General features: G+C 42.1%; 1 protein-coding gene across 3 annotated transcripts in view; it reads right to left on the reverse strand.

The window, feature by feature from the left end:
• ARHGEF6 (Rac/Cdc42 guanine nucleotide exchange factor 6) overlaps nt 1-24,039 on the reverse strand; it is a 219,371-nt gene that overhangs the window by 179,903 nt on the left and 15,429 nt on the right. For all 3 annotated transcript variants that reach the window (XM_073599229.1, XM_073599228.1, XM_073599230.1), the window contains exon 2: nt 4,880-4,963. In XM_073599229.1, the coding sequence (XP_073455330.1) occupies nt 4,880-4,963 (84 nt within the window). The remainder of the gene's footprint in view (nt 1-4,879; nt 4,964-24,039) is intronic.

Genomic DNA, 24,039 nt, shown 5'->3' on the forward strand with positions numbered 1-24,039 from the left:
GTTTATAATTTTCTTTCTTGTTCAACAAATACAAGGCCTTCTCTGATTGGATGAGGTGTCGATTGGGACGTCACCAACCCTCCTCTCTACTTTTCCAATGAGACGGTGGCAGTGCTGAGTGAGTGACTCCCTATGGTCAGTGGGGCAAGCTTCTTGCATAGAACCTGAGCAGGACACGGATTGCAGTTATCACTGTAGTAACACCGACTACTATAATGATTTCCAGCTTCCCTAGCAGTATGGGTAATGTATATTTATGTTGTTTCAAGCTGGACCAATATAAGTATGCAATACAAGCAAGTCCTGGGGTTCAGATTTAAAGTGACTTAATCCCCCTATAGTGTGTCTCAATTAAGAGCACCAAGTGTCATTTCTGTCTGCTGCTTTGTTCCTCTTCTAAAGGCATGAATCGCTTCTGACAAGTTTTCCTGACACCAGGAGAAAAAAGGTGACGGGGGAGCTCCAGCTGACTGACTGCCTCAGCTCTGTTCATGTGTGCTGTGTTTAGGGAGGTGTGTCTCTTCACTCCAATCAGCTTTCAGAGCTCTCCTCACTGAGCTCTGCAGAGTGTGACTTCAAATTTCTTGAAAAATAATAAACACGTTATACTTACCTGCTCTGTTGCAGTGGATTTGCACAGAGCAGCCCAGATCCTCCTCTTCTCGTGTCCCTCCCTCCTGTCGAAGCTGCTTGCCCTGGGGGCGCCCGAGCTGCAGCTCTGTGTGTCCATTCAGAAACAAAGCCGCAGTTTGGCCCCACCCCCTCTCTCTCCTTATTGGCTAACTGGCTTTGATTGACAGCAGCGGGAGCCAATGGCTTCCCTGCTGTGTCTCAGCCAGTCAGGAGGGAGAGTCTGGGGTGGCCAAGGCAATCGTAAACATCACTGGATCAAGATGGGGCTCAGGTAAGTATTAGGGGGGCTGAGGAGGCTGCGGCACACAAAGTTTATTTTAAGGCATAGAATGCACTAAGATAAAAAAAAAAAAAACTTCTGCCTTTAGAACCACTTTAAGCTTCATGCCCTCTTATTTTTCCTGACCTCTCAGACAAGCTTTAAAATTTAGCACTTTAAACAGGTATAGAGAAGAAAGGACTGCAGATAGACAGGTACAACTTATGTAGGAGGATTTGTTTAATCTCTGTGTATTACCCAAGGCCAGTCACTTCACTGGGTATATGAAAAGGGTTTACAACCACTTTACCCCCCCAAAAAAGATGCTAGCAGGTATAACATGCCAGCACTGACAAATGCCTACGAATACCTCCAGCAACTCTCATTGCCCCGCCTTTGCCCAAATGTTGGGCTGCTTTGAACGTGCAACGCTCTGAAGGTGCTAAATTCTATTTATCTCTATCTCCACCCACCCCCATATTTCTTTTAGTCCATCACTATGACAAGCTGCCTTACTGATCAAGTTGAGTTGAAGGTGGGAATGTCTGCGATTGGGGTGTAGAGAAGGCAATCAAAGCTGCTGTAGGAAAGTGCTGGCAACACTTTAAAACAAGAAAATTGACACGCTTGTGACACACATGTATGTGACAGAGTAAAAATAAAACAAATAAACCCACCCAAAATTTGCATATAAATAATTGAGTGATAACAGCAGCAATTCTATTGCATAACATAAATACAGTGCACAAAAATTAGAAACCATAGAATCGCGCTAAACATATGAAAAATAGTGAAATGAATGTGTTCTCATGTACCGATCAATTAAGTAAATGGTCATATATACCCAAAAAGTAAAATCATGTGAATATAAAACAAGGTATGATACAAGAAATGTACAGTTGAAAATAGACAACCCCCTATATTGGGTGGGATTGTCAAAACAATAATCTTGTGACAGTTTAACAAAATATAATATAGCCACAAATAGTGTCCAAAAAAAGCCTAAACGGCAGTATCACTCGTGACTGAAAAAGTCTAACCATACATGGTGCAATTTTGCAAATAGTAGAAGGAACTAGGGAAGAAATCCACCACCGGTAAGTAAGGGGTTACTGCTTACCAAAAGCCCACGATCCCCCACTACAGAGGATCAAGGGGAGCCTGCATATAGAAAAACCTCTCAGAACGCATTAGGTAGATCAGCTGTCCTCGGTAGAGTGGGGATAATGTTGCAATCTCCAAGACACCCCAGCGAGACTCCTGACACTCAAACTCTCCTCATGCCATTTGAAAACCATGGATGGGTATGCATAGCATGGAAAGAAATAAACGCTCCATAGTGTAAAACTTTAATTTATTAAATAGTAAAATATATTGCACTTACATAGTAAGCAGAAAAACAAGCCTTAGTGTCTGGTGCGCCGGCCGTTAGCACACAGACCAACCCGTCCTGGTGGAACGATCAATGGCAACACGAGGTGGCGTCAGCGTGTCGCTCCGCCCTACGCGTTTTGTAATATAAATAAAAACAAAAAACCTGCGCTGGCAACTCACCATAAAGAAATATGTATAAAGAACAATAAATAATATGTGAAAGGACAATAAAATTAAATATGCACAAAATGATATAAACTGTGTAAGATTGGTAAAAATGCAGCTAAAAGCTGTGCAACTAGAAAACAATTAGATGTCGCTACACTGGTGCAATTGATAAGAAATGTGACAAATAGATTCACATTCGTGACCACAAATACAAGTATGTGACCCTCTTGTTAAATAAATGCCAAATGATACGTGAGAACAAAGTATAGAGATTAAATCATAACTTTCTAACCGTTTTGTAATAGGTTACGTCGTCCAGGGGCACTGGACGTGGTCTGTGTGCTACCGGCCGGCGCACCAGACACTAAGGCTTGTTTTTCTGCTTCCTATGCAAGTGCAATATATTTTACTATTTAATAAATTAAGAAGGTTTTACACTATGGAGCATTTATTTCTTTCCATGCTATGCATACTCATCCATTGTTTTCAAATGGCATGAGGAGAGTTTGAGTGTCTGGAGTCTCTACTATCAGCATGAATCGCTTCTGACAAGTTTTCCTGATATCAAGAGAAAAATGGTGACAGGGGAGGGATCTCCACCAGACTGACAGCCTCAGCTAGGTTCCTGTGATCAGTGTGGAGGGGGTATGTCCCTTCTCTCCAATCAACTTTCAGAACTCAACTCACTGAGCTCTACAGAGTATAACTTTAGCTCTCTGCTCTCTTTTTTTGACAGCTCTAGAAGCTTTATGAATTCAGCACTTTTATTGGATATAAAGAGTAGAAGACTGTAGATAACCAGATACAACTTATGTAGGAGGATGCGATACATCTCTATGTATCACCCGAGACCAGTCACTTCACTGGGTATATAGAAGGGTTTTACAATCACGTTAACAAAAAGGTTTAAACCCCCATAAAGAACTGAAATTTTAATGGCAAGCAGCGCACCAAAAATTGTATAAAAATATAACAATTTATTAGAAATGTTAAAATCATGTATAGAAGAACACGATGCAAACATATAGTTACAAAAAAGAAAAAAAAATGGCTATTTTTACAAAAATCTAGGTGTATTGTGAGTTTCAGACAGATGGTTTCTTCTTTCAACCCATACAGTGGGTTGAACAGAGAAACCATCTGTCTGAAACTCAACATACACCTACTGTAGATGTTTGTAAAATAGCTGTTTTTCTTTTATGTAACTACCATATTTTTTTTTTTTTTTTTTAATGTAACTACCATATTTAATCGGCATACAACACGCACAAGCGTATAACATGCACATTCACTTTAAGAGGGAATTTTCAGGAAAAAAAAAAACTTACATTTTAAAAAAGCCCATCTGCAGCCTCACCATTGCCATCAATGCAGACTGATCAATGCCCATCTGCAGCCTCACAAGTGCCATCAATGCAGCCTCATCAGTCCACATGAATGCAGCCTCACAATTACCATCAATGCAGCAGCCTCACCATCGCCATCAGTGCAGGCTGATCGATGCCCATCTGCAGCATAGAGGGAACAGGGAGGGGGGCGGGACATGCGCCAACAGATTACATACAGGGAGAATCTCCTATGATAGACAGAACAGTGGTCCAATGGTGGCCAGTGGGACGGGACTTCCTATTATAGAGGCCACCAAGTAAACAGGAGATTCTCACTGTATGTAATCTGACGGTGCTCATCCCGCTCCCCTCCTTGTCCCCTCCGAGGCAGCTAAAACTGAAGTATTGGCGTATAATTTGCACGTGAAAAAGTGAGTGTTATACGCCAATAAATACAGTATATGTTTGCATTGTGTTCTTCTATACATGATTTTAACATTTCTAATAAATTGTTATATTTTTATGCAATTTTTGGTGCGCTGCTTGCCATTAAAATTTGAGTTCTTTATGGGGGTTTAAACCTTTTTATTGTACTATTGGGATGTCGGCGGTTTTTGCTACAATCACTTTAACAACACTTCAAATGCAGGTCACAAACTCAGTGCCTTTGCCTGCACCGGATCACATGGTACAAAAGTACCATACGATCCAGTTGCAGTCCATTTCCAATAGTGGTGCATCCAGTGCAATTTGAGCCCATTGAAAATATATTGGCTCAAAATGCGTCACACTGAATTTGCATGTGAATAACACTGGAATGCCCTGCACATTCAAAGCGTGAACTGAGGCTAACTGATAAATGCATCTAATGTGTAGCAGCTTTAATATTTGAAAATCAGGTGGATTTTGGTCAAAATTCTCTTTTTGCTTCAAATGAGTTTAAGACTGCACAAATGTTGTTTAGAAGTTCCATTTACAGGTGGCATTGCACAGAGAAGCTCTAACCTAGTTTGACAAAACCGATGCGTCTGATGTTACCTGGACATCACTTCTTCAGCCTCATGCATAATGTAACAGAAGTAAACGATACTCGCAACTCACGACAGTGAACGCTCACCTCAACCCGGAGAGAGCTGCATGCTCTCAGGAACTCTCGGATATTTTCCAGGCAGTCAGCTTCACTCTTTGGTTCTGCTGCAAACTAACGAGAAGAGAGAAAAATTGAAAGTTGAAATATGCTATATATTTATATACATATAGACCACAAATAGAATATATATTAGCTATAAATAAAACCCGTTTTTCCTGATATATAAAACCATAACCGTGGCGATGAAAAAAAAAAAACGTGAAAATACATTTTAGGACCCCTTCACACCTATGCTAGTATCAATGCACATTGTATTAAATGGGCAGGATGACATTCATTGCCTCCTGATAGCCCACTACCCAGCAAGATATACTCATCAATCCACCCTAAGTAATCTACAGCGTCAGAGTGGGTGGAAGATGTCGTGAACAAAGCATACTAGTCCTACTATTTTTATTTTATTTATATATTATGGGTACTTACGGGCACTGTAAATGTATGTATAAATATATATATGTGTATATATACACACACACACACACACACACACACACACACACACACACACAGTGAAATTAAGTTAATAAAGTCCCAATGCTGCAGTCCTGCAATGTATGACAACATGTTGTATGGCCACACCCTCAGATGATGTCGTAACGACGAAACACGTCAGTGCGGGGCCATACGACAACCAACATTGACTTCAGCATGCAGAACAAGCATACCAGCAGTGCCAGACAGCAGTGAAGTGTACGGTAGGAGACACCTGCCGGATCCTTACACTGACAGGGTACATGATTAGGCTTGTTATTTATACTTGTTTGTAAGTGCGGTTTTAAGGGGGGAAGTTGATCACAATAAAATTTTAAACAAGATTACGCTATGGAGTTGTATTTCTCCTTTTGGGACGAGTCCATTAGCATGTGATCCGTCCTCCTAAATGTAGACTGATCCGTAGAGAGATCGTCCGCTTTAAGATATAGTTTATGCCTGTGATCTAGCAAGATCTGGTAAGAATTCATTCTAGAGGGGGCGGTTTTCACTTGTGGAAGTGTTGGTAGCAGCTTTCCCTCATATCCGTGAAATTGAACCCAGTTCCGACAGATTTTTATTCACAACAACAGTGTTGGCATACATTGCAGGACTGCACAATTGGGACTTTATTAACTTAAAGCGGAGTTCCACCCAAAAAATGGAACTTCCACTTTAGGTACTGGTGACCCCAACATGCCACATTTGGCATGTAATTTTTTTTTAGAGGGGGAGCGGGTACCCTGTTATGACAGGCACCCAGCTGCCACTTCCTCCCCTGGTGCTGCGGTGCCAGAAGGAAGTCCACCTCTCCCCCCCTCCCTCCCTGCAATCTTCTGGGACAGATCTCAGATCCCAGAAGTTTGCCCGACCATTCACATCGCGCAATGTGCATGCGCAGTGCGCGCCCGGCTGTGAAGCTTCAGCCGGGTGCCCACAGTTACAATGCTTTTTGTAGCTGCTGACTGTTAAATGGGTGGAACTCCGCTTTAATTGCGCTGTTTGTTTCATCAATGCACACTTGCTAATTGATATTGTGTTTTTCTAGCGCTGCTTTTGTGTTTTTTAATATGTGATTAAGAATACTTACCTTTGATAGGTTTATCTGCTTTTTACCTGAACGGTCATTAGTATTGATTATTAAGATATATCAGATTCCCATTTCACTAATCCATAAGCGCTTGATATAGTTGGAAAGGGCTTGATATTTGTTGTTATATATATTACCTTCACATCAGTCCCTCCCCCCAGGTCCCTAGCTCACATATATACTTAGACTAGGGCCAATTTAATCAGGAGCCAATCAACCTATCAACATTTGGAGTGTGTGAGGAAACCAGAGTACCCAGAGGAAACTCACGCAAGCACAGGGAAAACATGCAAACTTCATGCAAGTTTTCCCGTGGTTGGGATTCAAACTGATGACCCTGGTTCCGCTAGGTGGAAGTGCTAACCACTGTGCTAAAAATGAATAATAAATTATGCTGTCTAAATAGAGGAAATGTTGACATGATTAGATTAAAGTGAAAGTCTTGCCAAAAAAAGAGGGAGTATAGAACCTCTGCCAGGCTTTTACTACTGTTTATGTCTCTATTGGGAAGATTTCCTTCACTTCATGTGGTCACTTAGACAGGAAGTGAGGTGCAATCTCTCCAATGTGATCATAGCAAATAAAACTTACAAGGGTTTTTGACCCTTTTCTGTACTACCAAGATTTAAGATAAAGATATTAGTTGGAGTTACTCTTTAGTAACCAAGAGAAACAGAGGTAGCTGTGGTTGTAGGAATCTTTCAGAAATTTTGAATATTTCTGTCACTTGAACAAAAAGCATTGGAAAAATAGCATCAGGGACAACAGCAGACCATGCTTGCACAATGTGGGGTTGATTTACTAATGGCAAACAGGCATTCACTTTTCAAGAAAAAAAATTCCTAGAGCTTTGTGAATGTGGGGACATTTCTCTTTGCCAAAGAAAACCCAATCACACGCAAGGAAAAAAAAAAAAAACACCACCCCATACCAGAGAGTCTTTGGTTCATTCAAGGGATAACCACTCCACCTATGTAACACTCCTCACCGGCTAACCTTGGACTCCAGTATTCCTCATATAGAAGCATAGGGACAAAAAACGATCATAGCGCAATATGTTTAAACTATTTATTTTAAAATTCAAAGAAAGAGTATCCACTCACATTTAAAAGTGCCCTCGAGCCGGCACGAAGCTTATCCAGCAGTTACTGGCGGGTGTCTGGCTGTTTGCATGGTCCGCCTGTTGATAATGTGCGGTTTCCACGCTTGGCTTGCACCTCAAGCCTCGTTCCCATTCCCGTTCCTGTCCGGTCACGTGATGCAAAAAAATCTCCCAGCAGCCTCTCATTTTTTTTGCATCACGTGACCGGACAGGAACGGGAACGGGAACGAGGCTTGAGGTGCAAGCCAAGCGTGGAGACCGCACATTATCAACAGGCGGACCATGCAAACAGCCAGACACCCGCCAGTAACTGCTGGATAAGCTTCGTGCCGGCTCGAGGGCACTTTTAAATGTGAGTGGATACTCTTTCTTTGAATTTTAAAATAAATAGTTTAAACATATTGCGCTATGATCGTTTTTTGTCCCTATGCTTCTATATGAGGAATACTGGAGTCCAAGGTTAGCCGGTGAGGAGTGTTACATAGGTGGAGTGGTTATCCCTTGAATGAACCAAAGGCGCATCTTTATATAAGCATCTGGTGAGTGGCCAATCTGGATGGTGGAGGTGTCTCACTAAGTCACACATGATTATTAAAGGAACATAGGAGCACGGCAGTCACAATAATTGATAAAGGATTTTGGAGCATGTTTGAAGGACTTTTTATGTATTGGATGTTTAATTTTGGTTTGATTTAAAGCACATGATAATATTTATAAGTGGTTGTTTTGAAAAAGGGAATAATACAAGTGGTGGTAATTTGAAAGTAGCGCATTCACACGCATACATCAGCATTTTCAGCCCACCTCAGTGAGGGTTTTTTTTAATGCAGCAACTTTGACACACACATTTTTTTGAAAAGTAGTGGTTTTGCGCCGGTGACACACACACATTCACATACCAGAGAGTGCCTGAACTAGGCCCTACCTGGCAGGATAAACATTTATACTTTTAACAAATCAGCAGATATCTCCCAACTTTTTGAGATGGGAACGAGGAACACCTATTAGCAAAAGTATGTAGGCATAGGACACCCCCCTGCCACGCCCCCTTAAAAGGAGAATAATACAACAAAAATGATTAGTTAAACCTACAAGTGCTTTTTTTTTTTTTTTTTTATACCACTATTAGGGCTTGTTCACACTTGATTAAAATTTATAACGCTTAACAAACGTTCCTATAGCATTAGTATGGGCGTTAGACTGGCGTCAATGAGCTTTAGTATGGGCGTTAGACTAGCATTTTACAAGCGTTAATGATGAGTTTAAAATGCTCCCCAAACTCCCTATGGGCTGTTTTGAAGTGTTTGATGAGCATTAAGGCACGTTAAAACTGCTCCACAAACATCTATTTTTTAAATGGCAATTGACATTACAGGAAATAAACACATTTTAACGCCCCACAAATGTTACTACAGACTTGACCGGGAGGCGTTGAAAGGCTTCAAACACCTCCTGACTCGACATTAAGCTTCAATTTTGAAGTGAAGCAACGCTAACACTTCATGTTTTGAGAATGTGAACAGCACTGTATGCTGTCCATTGTATCATTTACATAGGTGCTTTTAATACCCCTCAAATGCCTGCTTTCAATGCCAGTGTGAACTTAGCCTTATTCTTTTATACTGGCTTTTGACATTTTCATTTGCAGCAATTTAGAAATAGGATGAAAGGTTTAGCTTTTTGAAAGATAAATAGTGCAATTTTTAACACAACTATATAGATCAGACCAAAATAAGGGACAAATGAGGAGGAAACAAGGACAGAGGGACTTTGTTCCAAATTAGGGACAGTTGAGAGCTACGGTTTACGGCTTCTTTGAAAATGGAATTTAGTTACAGGCAATCTTCGGGTTACAAAGAAGTTAGGTTCTGTAGGTTTGTTCTTAAACGGAGGCACATTTGGCACTTTTTTTTGGGGGGGGGGGGGGGGGAGCGGGTACTTGGTCTTGACAGGTACCCACTCCCACTTCCGGGTAAAATCACCACACGGCGATCTACAACATTTCCAGCCCCTCCTCCTCCCCCCTCCCCTCCGCCTTCTGGGACACACACAGAGGTCACAGAAGATGACGGGACCATCCAGATAGTACAGCGCAACTCGCGCATGCGCAGTAGCAAACAGGCTGTGAAGCCGCAAGGCTTCACTTCCTTTTTCCCTTACTACAGATGCCGGCGGCAGCACCCAAGGCCGACTGATGAATTGGCTAGGGGTGCCGACACTACAGGATCCCTGGACAGGTAAGTGTTCTTATATTAAAAGTCAGTAGCTACTGTATTTGTAGCTGCTGACTTTTTTTTTTTTTTTTTTTTTTTACAGACTGGAACTCCTCTTTAAGTTGACTTTGGATGCAAGTCAGAACAGATACATCGGTGATAAATCTTCAGTGGAGACACCTTTTTCCCCATGATAACTCTTACAGGAGTGAATTTCCCTTCCTAGGGGTAGATTTCCTCTCACTTCCTGTTGTCTCCCTCCGTTTGTAAGTAGGAGTCATTTGTAAGTCGGATGTTTGTAACTCGGGGACCGTCTGTATATATTCATTACAAAAATCATTCCTTTTTCTCCATAGACAAGCAGAGGGTAGCCCTCGGACTGGGAGTAATATAGTCAGTGTTTATCTGGTGCTCCAGATGGAGTAATCCTTAGGGATATAGTCTGTGGCTGCAATAGCTGGATGGTGATGTATCCAAAGAAAGGGGTATTAAGGGTTAAAAAGGAAGGCAGCCATCCTTCAGAGTGTGTCCAGAACTCTGCAAGACAAAAAAACAGGGAGGGGGAGGGGGAGGCGCCGACCTGAGTGTAGTAATAAAATGATGACTTTAATAGGATAAGATTAAAAATACTTACATACAAGATGATAGAAGATGCATGTTCATCAAAGTCAAGTGCAGTCCTCGCATTCCACATGGCTCTGTAGGTCCCGCCGATTGCTGGAAAGGATTGAGCAGCTGGCTGGAATGGATCACAGTGTTTCTCCAGGAGCAAAGGAACCAAGAAGCTCCACACAAACCAGCATGGACCGTGTAACAGGAAGTGATGTCACCGGCGTCTGATTAGGCCTAGGCAGGGCTGGAATCTTGTCAATCAGGGCTGCAGTGATGAAAGGCTACTCGCTCGGGGCTGACTGCTCATTCTATTGGCCTCTAGAATGAGCAGTCAGCCCCGAGCACATAGCCAATAGAGGCCAATAGAATGAGCAGTCAGCCCCGAGCACATAGCCAATAGAGGCCAATAGAATGAGCAGTCAGCCCCGAGCACATAGCCAATAGAGGCCAATAGAATGAGCAGTCAGCTCCGAGCGCATAGCCAATAGAGGCCAATAGAATGAGCAGTCAGCCCCGAGCACATAGCCAATAGAGGCCAATAGAATGAGCAGTCAGCTCCGAGCGCATAGCCAATAGAGGCCAATAGAATGAGCAGTCAGCTCCGAGCACATAGCCAATAGAGGCCAATAGAATGAGCAGTCAGACCCGAGCGCGTAGCCTTTCATCACTGCAGCCCTGATTGACAAGATTCCAGCCCTGCCTAGGTCCAATCAGATACTGGTGACATCACTTCCTGTTCCACAGTCCATGCTGGTCAGCGTGGAGCTTCTTGGTTCCTTGGCTCCTGGAGAAACACTGTGATCCATTCCAGCCAGCTGCTCAATCCTTTCCAGCTATCCGGAGCAGCAGCGGGACCCACAGAGCCATTTGGAATGCCAGGACTGCACTTGACTTTGACGAGCATGCATCTTCTACCATCTTGTAAATATTTTTAATCTTATCCTATTAAAGTCATCATTTTAATACTACACTCAGGTCGGCGCCTCCCCCTCCCTGTTTTCTTGGACTGGGAGTAGGTGGTTTGGTAGAGCCAGTCAGCACTTTACTGTTTTGTACAGCGTTCTTACAGAAAGGGGGAGCACACTTATAACTTTATTGGGGTGCTTCTACTTCTTAAATGTCCAATCAGAACCTGGGGTAAGTAGTGGATCAGACTGTATTGCTGAACAGCAGTGTAGTCTACAGGGAAGTCCAAGATCTGGTTGTAATGTTTGGCAGGGGTGCCCACGGGGTGGATAAAAAACAATGATTTTTTTTTTTTTTTTTTTTAAATAAAAAAAAAAAATATATCGGATTTTTTTGATTATCAAATTTATTTTAATAAAATGCTTTTGGAGTAAAAATCTATTTAAAAGATAGTTTTATATTTAAGATACATTAATAATTTAGTTTATTCAGCATGAAATGGAGCTTAGTTATGTAGCATGAGGCTGTATATTCTGCAATATTTACATTTTTTGTAAACTCATTCAATGAATCCATATACAATCCAGATAACATGCACTGCAATTATGCACTCACACAATTTCACAGTGAGATAAAATAAAGTTCAGGAATATTCCTTTATCCCATTGTTTTGCAAATCTATGTACACTACAAACTGTATGATTGAACCGGTTCTGATATAACCTGACAGCTTATTATTCTAAATCGGAAACCTTAATTTTGTTTGCAAATATTTAATATTCTAACTACCAGCAAGAATGAGTCCTTACATTTAAAGAGCACCTGTCATTTCAGATCCATCATGGCAGCACCTGTTAGCGGGCATCCACTCACCTGCAGCCACCCCGTCCCTCACCTTGTTGCGTCACTTCCGCATCACCAGCTGTCCCATTAAAGTGAATGGGACTGTTGGTGAGTCAACAGCGTGTCAGAGGAGGAGCCACTGCGGGACAGAGATGACAGTTGCTCTTTAAAAATTATGATTTAAATCGAGTTAATTAAATCAAGCCTTTTTACTACAGATTTATATCATGGATTTAAAATCGACTTGATTTCAAATCCACCCTGGGTGCCCATATCCAATGAATGTCTTTTTTGTAGACAAAAGCAGTTTACATATATTTTTTCAGCTGTCTGTTAACTTCAATCAATAAAAAGGACATGACTCTGGTCCAGGTAGGTCAACAACAGATCAGACTAAACATCACTTTATGGCTGTGTAGGGAACAACTCCTAAGAAATCTGTGAAAAAAAAGTGCATCAAGTCCAGCATGCTGGCAAATATCTGACATTGCTCAGTAGTTGTTGCTTTGTCACCAAAAACATAATATAGAAATCAGTCCCTTTACCAACTTTAAAGACACGTTTATGAAAAAGAGGAACAATGGCCTTTCTACATAGAATGAAAGTATGACAAAACACCTCTTCTATAGAACTAGATTCATGTATTGCAGCTGAAATCTTTTTTTCTTAGGTTTCCGATCGAGAGGGCAAGAGTCAGAACTTTTGTCAAGTTTTCATATCCATTGGTTTGGTTTCCTCTCCAGTGCCCGTGACACCAGGAAAGGAAAGGCTGTGTGTGTCACCAGGACCAGAAAGCAATACAAAATTATAGAACAGAGCTATGGAGTGAAGACACTTATAGAATGTGATTGAGTGTAAAAAAAAGATTAGAAGAAAAAGCTTTTTTTTTCCGGTTTGGACAGAGTGGAGGGGATTTTTTTTTCATAATTTTGTGAGAGGATTTAGACCCTCTGTCAGGTATTTATTGCGATTTGCATCTCCGTTATGGAGATTCTCCCTGTTTGTCCTGTTTACCATCATAATTGAAAGTAAAAATAAAAGAAATAAATTCTACATTTTGGGTTATCTCCAGAAAAGTAATAGATGTGAAATCTTCCAATGGGGACACTAGCTCTGGTGACCTGGGGGGGGGGGGGGGGGGGGGGCACAGGGATTTCTTTAATTTGCATGGAATTCCTCTCACTTCCTGTTTTAGCTATGGGACAGGAAGTGAAGGGAAATCTCCTCAATGGGACACAGATGTAAAAAAAAAAAAAAAAAACTGACAAGGGTTATAAGTTCTATCCCTCCCTTACTCTAAACAAGATGTTCTACTTGTACAGAGAGCCAATGGACAGAACAATTCTGACATATGTGGATTCATTAAAGAAACTGTTTAGATTGAATCACATTCATTAAAGGTCTTTACTCCATAGCTCTGTTTTATTCATGTTTTTGAGAAATAGGGGTTGTATGATTTCACATATTATGGGATTATTAATATTATTATATGGGTTTGAGATGTGCCCCCCACCCAGTAGATGTGTTCTCTCTCCACCAATAAACACCCGCCAGTTGTTCTGACCCCTCCCTACTATAGTAAATAATGTGCCACTTGTCCCCATCAGAAAGAAATCTCATCACTTCCCATCCTTGTGACACCCTATTACTCGGAAACGTTAGAGTAGGGCTGTGGTCACACCTCCGACGGATGCGGCTCGCAGCAGGGGTCTGGTGTGTCCTTGTTCTGCGTTTCAGGGACAAATCAGGGCCAAATTTCTGCCTTAAAAAAAAAAAAAAAAAAAAAAAAGACAGGCTGGTTGTACAGAAGTCGATCTTCTGTACAACCAGGGTGCCCATACATCGGTCCCTGATGAACCGGCTGAATTTCGATCCTTGTATGACTTTATTCCCCTCTATGGGGGGCACCAAGAGTAATAAAAAACCTGACAGAGGTTTTAACCCTTCCATCTCTTGTACAAAACTAAGAAAAACATTGGCTGGGAGTTGGGCGAGGTCTATAGAATTACTGTGTTATAATGGAAAGCTGGACTCCCTATTCTTCCATCAATTGGCTGTAAGAAAGGCAAACGCCAATACATGTAGTATATCTAATGAGATGGTATGTACTGTACTACTATTTATACCACAGATTATTTGTGCCCAGAAGCTACTGGTTGGTTGTACATTCCACACATTGTATCTTTCACAATCTTGATTTTATCTAACAGTTACTCTAGGATATGGGCTATGGATGAAAACGATGGAGCTCTTCTGATTGGACTAATCGATTGATCGTCAACAACTCCTTCGACTGATATGTCACACACGGAGAAGTGGATTTCAATTGATAGTTACGGTGGTAAATTATCGATCTCATCTCAGTTTCCATCATGCCAACCACATAATCTGATCAATCGAAATATCAGCTTATTCATGATTGAATATAGCAGTGACGCTGATGGATGAAAAAAAAAAAAAAAATCGATAATACTCCACCCTGCCCGATCGACCAGTTTGATTGAGTCTAAATTGATTGGAGGCAAAGGTATGTCTACTCGACTGTTTGCAGATTTGACTGTTTTGATCAAATCGTATTTTAATTGGACACAAATAAAAAAATCCAAGCATGTGTGGCCACCAATACAAAAAAAATACATGACTCTGTTTACATATCAGTGTTAGGTAAACAAGATCTAACATCAGCTACAACATAAAAACCAGAACTGACAGCAGATTCCTCTGGGCTCAAACACCCACTATAATATAGTAAACAAGGAAGTCTCACTCCTACTGCTGCATTCTGGATAAATTACCATAAATCCTGGAAGACTGAGCTCCAAGTGAGGTACCCTGGGGTAGGTAAAACCACAAACAATACCTGGATCAGAACAATTCTAGAACAGTCCTTTAAACCACAAACCCTAAACCTAACCTCCTAACACCAATCGCTCACAGCGGTACCTGAACAGACAGAGTAAGAAAACACTGGTGAGCAATTCAATCTGACAGCGTCCCCCCAAAATAAAATAAAGAGGAGTTTTGGGTGGACTGACCCTTTAACTCAGTGATGACATCACCCCAAAATAACATTTGCAGAACATCCAATATTTCTGCAGTAGAAAGCAAAAGGGAGCTGAGTAAGTGAAGCATCTCTATGACCTATTCTCTACAAGAAGTGATCGATCGGGGATTTCTAGAAGACCTCTACTGACCTTATTTGTGGCAGGCTACAGACAGCTCACCCCCCAGTGCAGCAAACTACAGAGCACATTCACTGACAGGAAGAGAAAGCAAACTGGGCTGGAAAACAGAGCAGACCAATGAGAAAGTCACAGAGAATTCACCAATCCCCTCTCTGCAAGACTGCCAATGTGTGCGAGCCTTACATGGCCAGACCTAGGAAGACAGCGAGGAGGATGGAGGAGTGCGCAGGGAACTCTTCTCTCACTTTAACTATTAGTAACCTATTCATTCACAGATACAACTAAGTGGATTGAGAGTATATATATATATATATATATATATATATATATATATATATATATATATATATATATATATATATATATATATATATATATATATATATACACACACACACACATATACACACACACACATACAATTTATATATATATGTGTAAAGGGAGGGCAAAGGAGGAACAAGGCAAAACAGAAGCAGAAGAAACTGCTGTGTGTATATAGATAGATAGATATATAAAAATACACACAGCAGTTTCTTCTGCTTCTGTTTTGTTCCTCTCTTCGCCCCTCACTGACGTGCCAATGGTATTATTAAAGCAGAACTATACTCACCATCTCTCCAGTGCTCCCTGCCAGCCAATGACATCTTCAGCTGATCTGCTTTTGGGTATCCATCTCTAGCTGTTTTCATTGGTCGGAATGACTTCGGTCCCGCACATGTGCGGGACTTCATCCACCCCAGCACTGCTGAACTTATACACTGATCTACGCATGCACAGCTCAGTGGACAGGGTGGACAGGTAGGTAGGTAGGAAGCATTCATTAACCCTGCATTAATAATCCTGCCTGCTTTCACTAAAGATCCACTTTAAAGAAGTATTAAAGTGATATTTAAGCCTGGATTTTTTTTTTTTTTAGTTTAAATAACAAACATACATACCTGTGCAGTGGTTTTGCACAGAGCAGCCCAGATACTCCTCTCAGATCCCACAGCAGCGCCCCTGGCTCCTCCCTCCTGCTAGTTGCCCCCCACAACAAGCAGCTTGCTCTGGGGGGGGGCACCAAAGCAGGCACACTCCCACTTAGTGTGTCCATTCACACATGGAGTGGTGGCTTGGCCCCGCCCCATCCGTCTCCTGATTGGCTCACTGGCTGTGACTGACTGCTGCCAAAAGCCATTTAGGAGTGAAAGTCCCCAGAGAGGCAAGGCTCTCATGGGCATTGCTGGATCGAGAGGGGGCTCAGGTAAGTATTAGGGGGGCTGTGGGGGGGAGCAGCACCCAGAAGGTTTTTTACCTTCATGCATAGAATGTATGAAGGTAGAGCTGCACGATTAATCGTTAAGAATCTAGATCACAATTTTTTCCCCTCTTGCAATTTTAACAAAGTATTTTCCCGATTTTATGCGGAGAGTTCTCTGCTCAAGCCGACAGCTGTCAAAAAAACAAAAAACAAACAACAGGCAGTCTGCCAAGTTTCACAACATTCTTCAGCAGCTGAGTTAACATTGTTAGGTTTTGTTCTTTAGATCAAAAGGAATGAACTTCAGTCTGTAAATGAGGGCAGTTTAACCACTTAAAGACTAAAACCTTTTTTTGACACTTGTTGGTTTCAAGTTAAAAAAATTATTTTTTGCTAGAAAATTACTAGAACCCCCAAACTTTTTTTTTTTTTTTTTAGCAGAGACCCTAGAGAATAAAATGGTGGTTGTTGCAATACTCTGTCACACTGTATTTGCACAGCGGTCTTTCAAATGCATTTTTTTTTTTTTAAATACACTTTTTTTGGTATATAAAAAAGATGATGTTACACTGCGAGAATTGTAATCTTTATTCTAAGCAAAAAAATTATGATTCTCATTTTGGCCAGAATCGTGCAGCTCTACATGAAGGTAAAAACATTGTTCCTTTACAACCACTTTAAGCTCTCATCGTTTTTTAGTTTCTCACATTGAGCACAATAAAATAAACATTCCCTGGTAGACTAATTGTTTGTTCCAAAATACAGCCAATAATAAAGCTTAACCACTTGCCTACAGGGCACTAAGGCTCGATTCACACCTATGCATGTTGCTTTTGAGCGTTTTTGGAGGTTTTTTTTTCATGCTTGGCACGTTTTTGAGCCGCGTTTTTGCCGCGTTTTTGCCGCGATTTGCGTTTTTTTTTTTTTTTTTCATTTTTTTTACAGTCTTAAAAAAAAATTACAAAAAAAAAAAAAAAAAAAAAAAAAAAAAAAAAACACGGCAAAAACGCACCAAAAACGCTGCAAAAACGGTGCACTTGTGTTTTTGATGCTTGTCCATTGAAAACCATTACATGCAAAACGCTGCTTTTTGCATGAAAAAAAGTCCCCGACCCTTTCCAAAAACGCAGAGATACAAAAAAGCATTGATGTGAACATGTTCCATAGGAACCCATGTTAAAAAATTCCCATGCATTTCTGCAAAATGCAAAATGCATCAAAAAACACGCTAGTGTGAATGGGGCCTTACACCCCCTTCCTGCCCAGGCCATTTTTTAGCTTTCAGCGCTGTCGCACTTTGAATGACAATTGCCCAGTCATACAACACTGTACTCAAACTGAATTTTTTTTATCATTTTCTTCACACAAATAGAGCTTTCTTTTGGTGGTATTTAATCCCTGCTGTGTTTTTTTATTTTGTACAAAAAAAAGACCAAAAATGTTGAAAAGACATTTTTTTTACTTAGTTTCTGTCAGTAAATTTTGTAACTAAGTAATTTTTCTCCTTCACTGATGTGTGCTAATGAGGCGGCACTGATAAGCTGAACTGGTGGGCATTAATGAGGTGGCACTTATGGGCACTGATGAGGCGGCACTTATGGGCACTGATAGGTGGTACTGGTGGGCACTAATAGGCAGTACGGATAGACGGTACTGATGGGCATTGATCGACAGCAGTGATGGTCATTGATAGGTAGCACTGATAGGCGGCACCGATAGCCAGCACTGACTGGCATCACTAATGGGCACTGATTGGTGGCACTTGTGGGCACTGATTGGTGACACTGTTGGCGCTATATTGTAATCAGGGCACTGATGATCAGTACCCTGATTACATGTGTAGATGTCCCCCTGCGTGGACATGCCGCCGATCGGCTCTCCTCACCACACACTCTGTCAGTGTGAGGCGAGGAGCGCCGATTACCGGAATCTCCGTGTTTACATGTGACCAGCTGTAATTGGACACAGCCGCTCACATGGTTAAAGAGCCGTGGACACGGCTCTTTACAGAGATCTGGGTCGTGCCATGTCCTAGCAACACAGCGCGGCCGAGATCGCTGAGCTGCGCGCCCCCGCAGGCTTGCGAGATTGGCTGCTCTGGGACGCCGTCATATGATGTTGTCCCAGAACGAGAGTCGCACCACCCCGCCGTCATTTGACGGTGGGCGGGCGGCAACTAGTTAAAGAGGAACTGCAGTCTACTCACATAAGTATCTCATAAAAGTGAGTACACCCCTCACATTTTTGTAAATATTTTATTCTTTTCATGTGACAACACTGAAGAAATTACACTTTGCTACAATATAAAGTAGTGAGTGTACAGCTTGTATAACAGTGTAAATTTGCTGTCCCCTCAAAATAACTCAACACACAGCCATTAATGTCTAAACCGCTGGCAACAAAAGTGAGTACACCCCTAAGTGAAAATGTCCGAATTGGGCCCAATTAGCCATTTTCCTCCCCGGTGTCATGTGACTCATTAGTGTTACAAGGTCTCAGGTGTGAATGGGGAGAAGGTGTGTTAAATTTGGTGTTATCACTCTCACTCTCTCATACTGGTCACTGGAAGTTCAACATGGCACCTCATGACAAAGAACTCTCTGAGGATCTGAAAAAAAGAATTCTCGCTCTACTCAAAGATGACCTAGGCTATAAGAAAACCCTGAAACTGAGCTTAGGGCCAGTTCACGCCATTGAAACTTAGTCCAGGTTCGTTCCGATGCTTTTCTGCATGTGAGTTTGACGCATTTTTCATGCGTTTCCTGGGCGTTTTTGATACTTTCCAGTGGGATTTTTCCACAGTTTTTCTCTTCACCTTAAATGGAATGTGTGCTTTCCCGTGCGTTCTTGATGCGTTTACCTTATTCCAGTTCAGTTTAGGAAAAAAAAATGCAGCATGTGCTACTTTTTTTTTCTGGAACTCGAACACACTGGAACTGACCTCATTATGCCATTGGAAACCATATAACCTACTATCCATGCGTTTCTGATGCAGAAAAAAAAGCACTAGACTGCATGTGGTGTGAACCGGCCCTTAGTACTGGGGTTTTTGGTTATCGATTAGGTACATATTGCCAGTGTATATTACAGCTGCTTGTGATATTCAGAATTTGTAAGCCTAGGTTCACATCTGTGCAGGCTTGTTTGCGCAGGTACAGCAGACCATTTATTTGAATGGGCTGTACCTGCAGGAAACAAGGGGAAGAAAGTCCCCAGCCATTTAAAAAAAAGCAGCTTTACAGATGTGGTTTTGTGCATGTGAAAACGCATAGTGTTTTCCAATGTGTGGTAGTGCCATTAAGAATTATGAGCCACAGTGGTGTAGTGGGTAGCACTTTCGCCTAGCAGTAAGAAGGGTCGCTGGTTCGAATCCCAACCACGACACTACCTGCCTGGAGTTTGCATGTTCTCCCTGTGCATGCGTGGGTTTTCTCCGGGTACTGCGGTTTCCTCCCACACTCCAAAGACATGCTGGTAGATTAATTGGATCCTGTCCCTAGTATGTATGAATGTGAGTTAGGGACCTTAGATTGTAAGCTCTTTGAGGGCAGGGAACAATGTGAATGTACAATGTATATGTAAAGCACTGTGTAAATTGACGGCGCTATATAAATAACTGAAATAAAATAAATAAATAAATAAATAATGAGCCACCCCTTCCATGTTCCATTGGACACCTTTGCTGCCATTTTATGCCAGGTGTCCAGTGTGCCCCTCCAGACTCACCTGTCCTCTATCTATCCATTATAAGGCATGTACTTCTACTATGGAGGCTCTGAAAATGATAATACTGGGGTGTCGTGAAGTGGCTCTGCAGCTTGCATTTATTTGCAAATGTGTGCAAACAAAACCCCTGTTTTTAGTGCAAACTGTTAGACAGGATAATTTGGTTGTTTGCAGGCTGGTTGGGGAGTAGAGCTGGGATTTTTCTTTGGTTTTGTTTGACATGCATCGCCCTTCCATGTACTCCTTGCTGCGAAGGTCAGTCATAGATGGGGGCAGCAGCCATTTGTTTGTACCCCCGCACATGTTGCCTGCGTGTCAGATGATTATGCACGCATTCCTGATCTCATATATGAACCTAGCCTTAGTAATTATTACTTTGTATATGTTTTATTGTGAGTGAGAGGATTGGGGTGTATTTTACTACAGTTACATAAAAAAAAAAAAAAAAACACACACGAGCATTAGGATTTACACTTCCTTATCAGGTAAAAATTATGGCACCCCAACACAGTTGAGTTGTTAGGTGTGTTAACATGTTTTGGTAATATGTGCAGTAATGCACATAACACGTGTTACTGTGTTGCAGCTGCATCAATTAGGAATAAAACCCCAACACGCCAAGGCTGGGTTCACACTTATGCAAATTGGATGAGGCTTACACCACATCCAATTCGCAGAACATTTGAAAATATGTTCTTTTCAATGGGTCCGGTTCACATATGTGCATTGCATCCACAGTCCACATTGCACAAAAAACGTGTGCGTTTCCTAGGCAGTGCAGTGCGAATTGCAGGCACATAATCTTCAATGGGAATGCATCTGATTCGCAGACGTGTTCCGTTCTGAACACACATTCTTTCCCCCTCCTCCTTCACCTCCCCCTCTCCCTGGTCAGCTGATCCCCAGCTAAAATGCAAAAATTTTTACATTCGCAAGGAAACCGGAGCTGCAATTCGCACCGCATATGTGTGAACCCAACCTAAAGCAATGCACCTGCATTATAACACATCACAATGCACAGTAGGACGTTGCGTTAGAAAGAAGGTCAGGTGTGATTTTTTTTAAGCATGTTAGGATGTACTGGTGGCCCACTTATTTCAATGGGCTGCCTTAAAACAAAGCACATTAACACGCCACATACCATGCATTAATGTACCGCTAAGAAGTGAATGGACCCTTATAGTTTCTGTTTTAAGGGAAACTAGATTGTTTTGCTGCATTCTAGCCTCTGTATGCTGGATAGGTCTGCACCTTCTGTTTAGTCTCTACAAGAACGATTTGCCAAGGGTATGCATGATTACATCTATACATAGATCAAGATGAATATACATTCCAGTATGACACACATTAACCAGCTGTGTGACACCGACGTGACAATGTACCAGTCCCATTTGAACGAGTGCTTGTCCATCTTAGGACCAGTCCTGACCTACTAGCCGATCTAAGATTGGCCTCACTGAAGCTCATGAGCAGAAAAGCATCCATACCACTTCTTAATGCCCTGTACACACGATCGGACATTGATCGGACATTCCGACAAAAAAATCCATGGATTTTTTCCGATGGATGTTGGCTCAAACTTGTTTTGCATACACACGGTCGCACAAAGTTGACGGAAAATCCGATCATTCTGACGTGGTGACGTAAAACACGTACGTCGGGACTATAAACAGGGCAGTAGCCAATAGCTTTCATCTCTTAATTTATTCTGAGCATGCGTGGCACTTTGTGCGTCGGAATTGTCCACACACGGTCGGAATTCACGCGAACAGATTTTGTTGTCGGAAAATTTTATAGCCTGCTCTCAAACTTTGTGTGTCGGAAATTCCAATGGAAAAAGTCAGATGGAGCCCACACACGGTCGGAATTTCCGACAACAAGCTCCGATCGCACATATTCCGATGGAAAATCCTACCGTGTGTACAGGGCATTAGTCCTAGGAACTGTTCCACAGTGTTTCAGTCAACAAGAAGAATTAGCATAACATTTTAATATGGAAAAATGTAGACCCATTGCATGGATATTATCCAACATGCTGGAAAATCTTTTTTTGCAAACACAAATGCTTCTAATTGTTGAAAAATGTATTATTCCCCTTAGGGATCCTCTACCCAGCCACACCAATGCCTTGCATCAGGATGTCAGACTGTAACAAAATTCAGCCACATGGATGCAGTGCCATGTCTGCAGCTCACTGCTGAAGGCGGCCAAGGAATAGAACTGAGTGGGTGACATGGTCTTCTTCAGGGTTTTACTTACGAAGTGCTAAGACTAGCAGTTTTGGCTGCAGTACAATGATCACAGTGGGTTGCCTGCTGTGACTGACCCAACCTGGACAGAGGCTTTTGGAAGGGACTAGGGGCTAGTTTTCTACCCACTGATTATGGCACATGGAGGAAACTGAGTGGATGGAAAGTTGTAATATTAATCTTGAGCAGGTTAATGGTCAGAGAGAATATGGTGGCCCTCCTGCAGACAGGGTTGGAGAAGCCCCTCCACTTGGGATAGAAATATTTATCAACAATCTCTCTCAAGAAATCTATGAAGATAACTTAATTCCATTCTTTTGTGACCGCTGGAACATTGTATGAGTTTTGTCTTATGTGAAAGCCAAACGCCTAAAAGACAGCATGTATAATGTACTTCATTGGCGGACAGTCTGGGATGGGTTCCCTGACTAATCAAAGCTTGTATTGGGGGTCGGAGGAGACGCTGCTGGGAGGCCTCTGCTCCGAGAGAAGACACTGGGACAAGATGGTGGGGGGACAGGCACACAGAAGTTGCAGAGTACATGGCAGTGACACTGAGTCAGGCTCGACACAGGACAGTCAGATTTCTATAGGAGAACTCACCGCAGTTGTGGCATTTCTGGCAGCAGGCATGGGTGCCTGCCTCAGGTGTCTCTCCCTGTTCACCACCGCGCCGCCCTCATCTTCAATAACCCAGAGATAAGCCGATACGAAGGGGGTGGTTCTGCGGCTTCATGAGTCACAGCAGACGCCCCTCCTCAGCCGATCCCACCAATCTCAAGCCAAGCTGGGACCAGACTGGAGACTGAAACGAGCTGTATGATGGGCGTGAGTCAGTGTGAGGGGATGGCACGGGACCTCTGCAGCTACGCTTCTGGCTGTGATAACTGCTGTGTCCCGCTGTCCGTGACAGAGACTCATTTTCGAGATTGTGCTAAGGACAGGTTCAGTCCGGGACATCAGTCTGATTCCATAAATGTCCCGGGCAATTCTGGACTGTTGGCAACTGTGGGCTGTTTATTAGCTTACTGTTCATTGGATCACGGTTTAATTGGGTTACTGTTAGCTGTTCATTAGATGTACTAATGATCAATAATAATCAAATATTATTACGCCTCCCATCTAAGAACAATAACCTCCTGGACATCTAGATATGCCCCTAACAGATGGTCTGAGATAGAAATGGGCATCACGGTACCCGCACATCCATGCTATATGTTATGGCCATCCTCGGATAAATTCATCTCTCAGTTACGTAAAATCAGCTTAAACCCGATGCTATTTACCCTCTCAATATGGAAAAGCTGCTCCGGTAAATATAAGCTTTCATCCCCATGCTCTCCTTTAACAAATATTACCTTTAATCCGGAAATCCCTGATAGCCTCTCTTATGATGCCATGTTGCCATGGACGAAAGCCGGTATTTTCCAACTACGCCACCTGGTTAACCCAGTGACCCGTAAACTCCTCACTTTTACTGACCTACA

The sequence above is a fragment of the Aquarana catesbeiana genome, linkage group LG09 (assembly GCF_042186555.1).
Source record: "Aquarana catesbeiana isolate 2022-GZ linkage group LG09, ASM4218655v1, whole genome shotgun sequence".
NCBI lineage: Eukaryota > Metazoa > Chordata > Amphibia > Anura > Ranidae > Aquarana > Aquarana catesbeiana.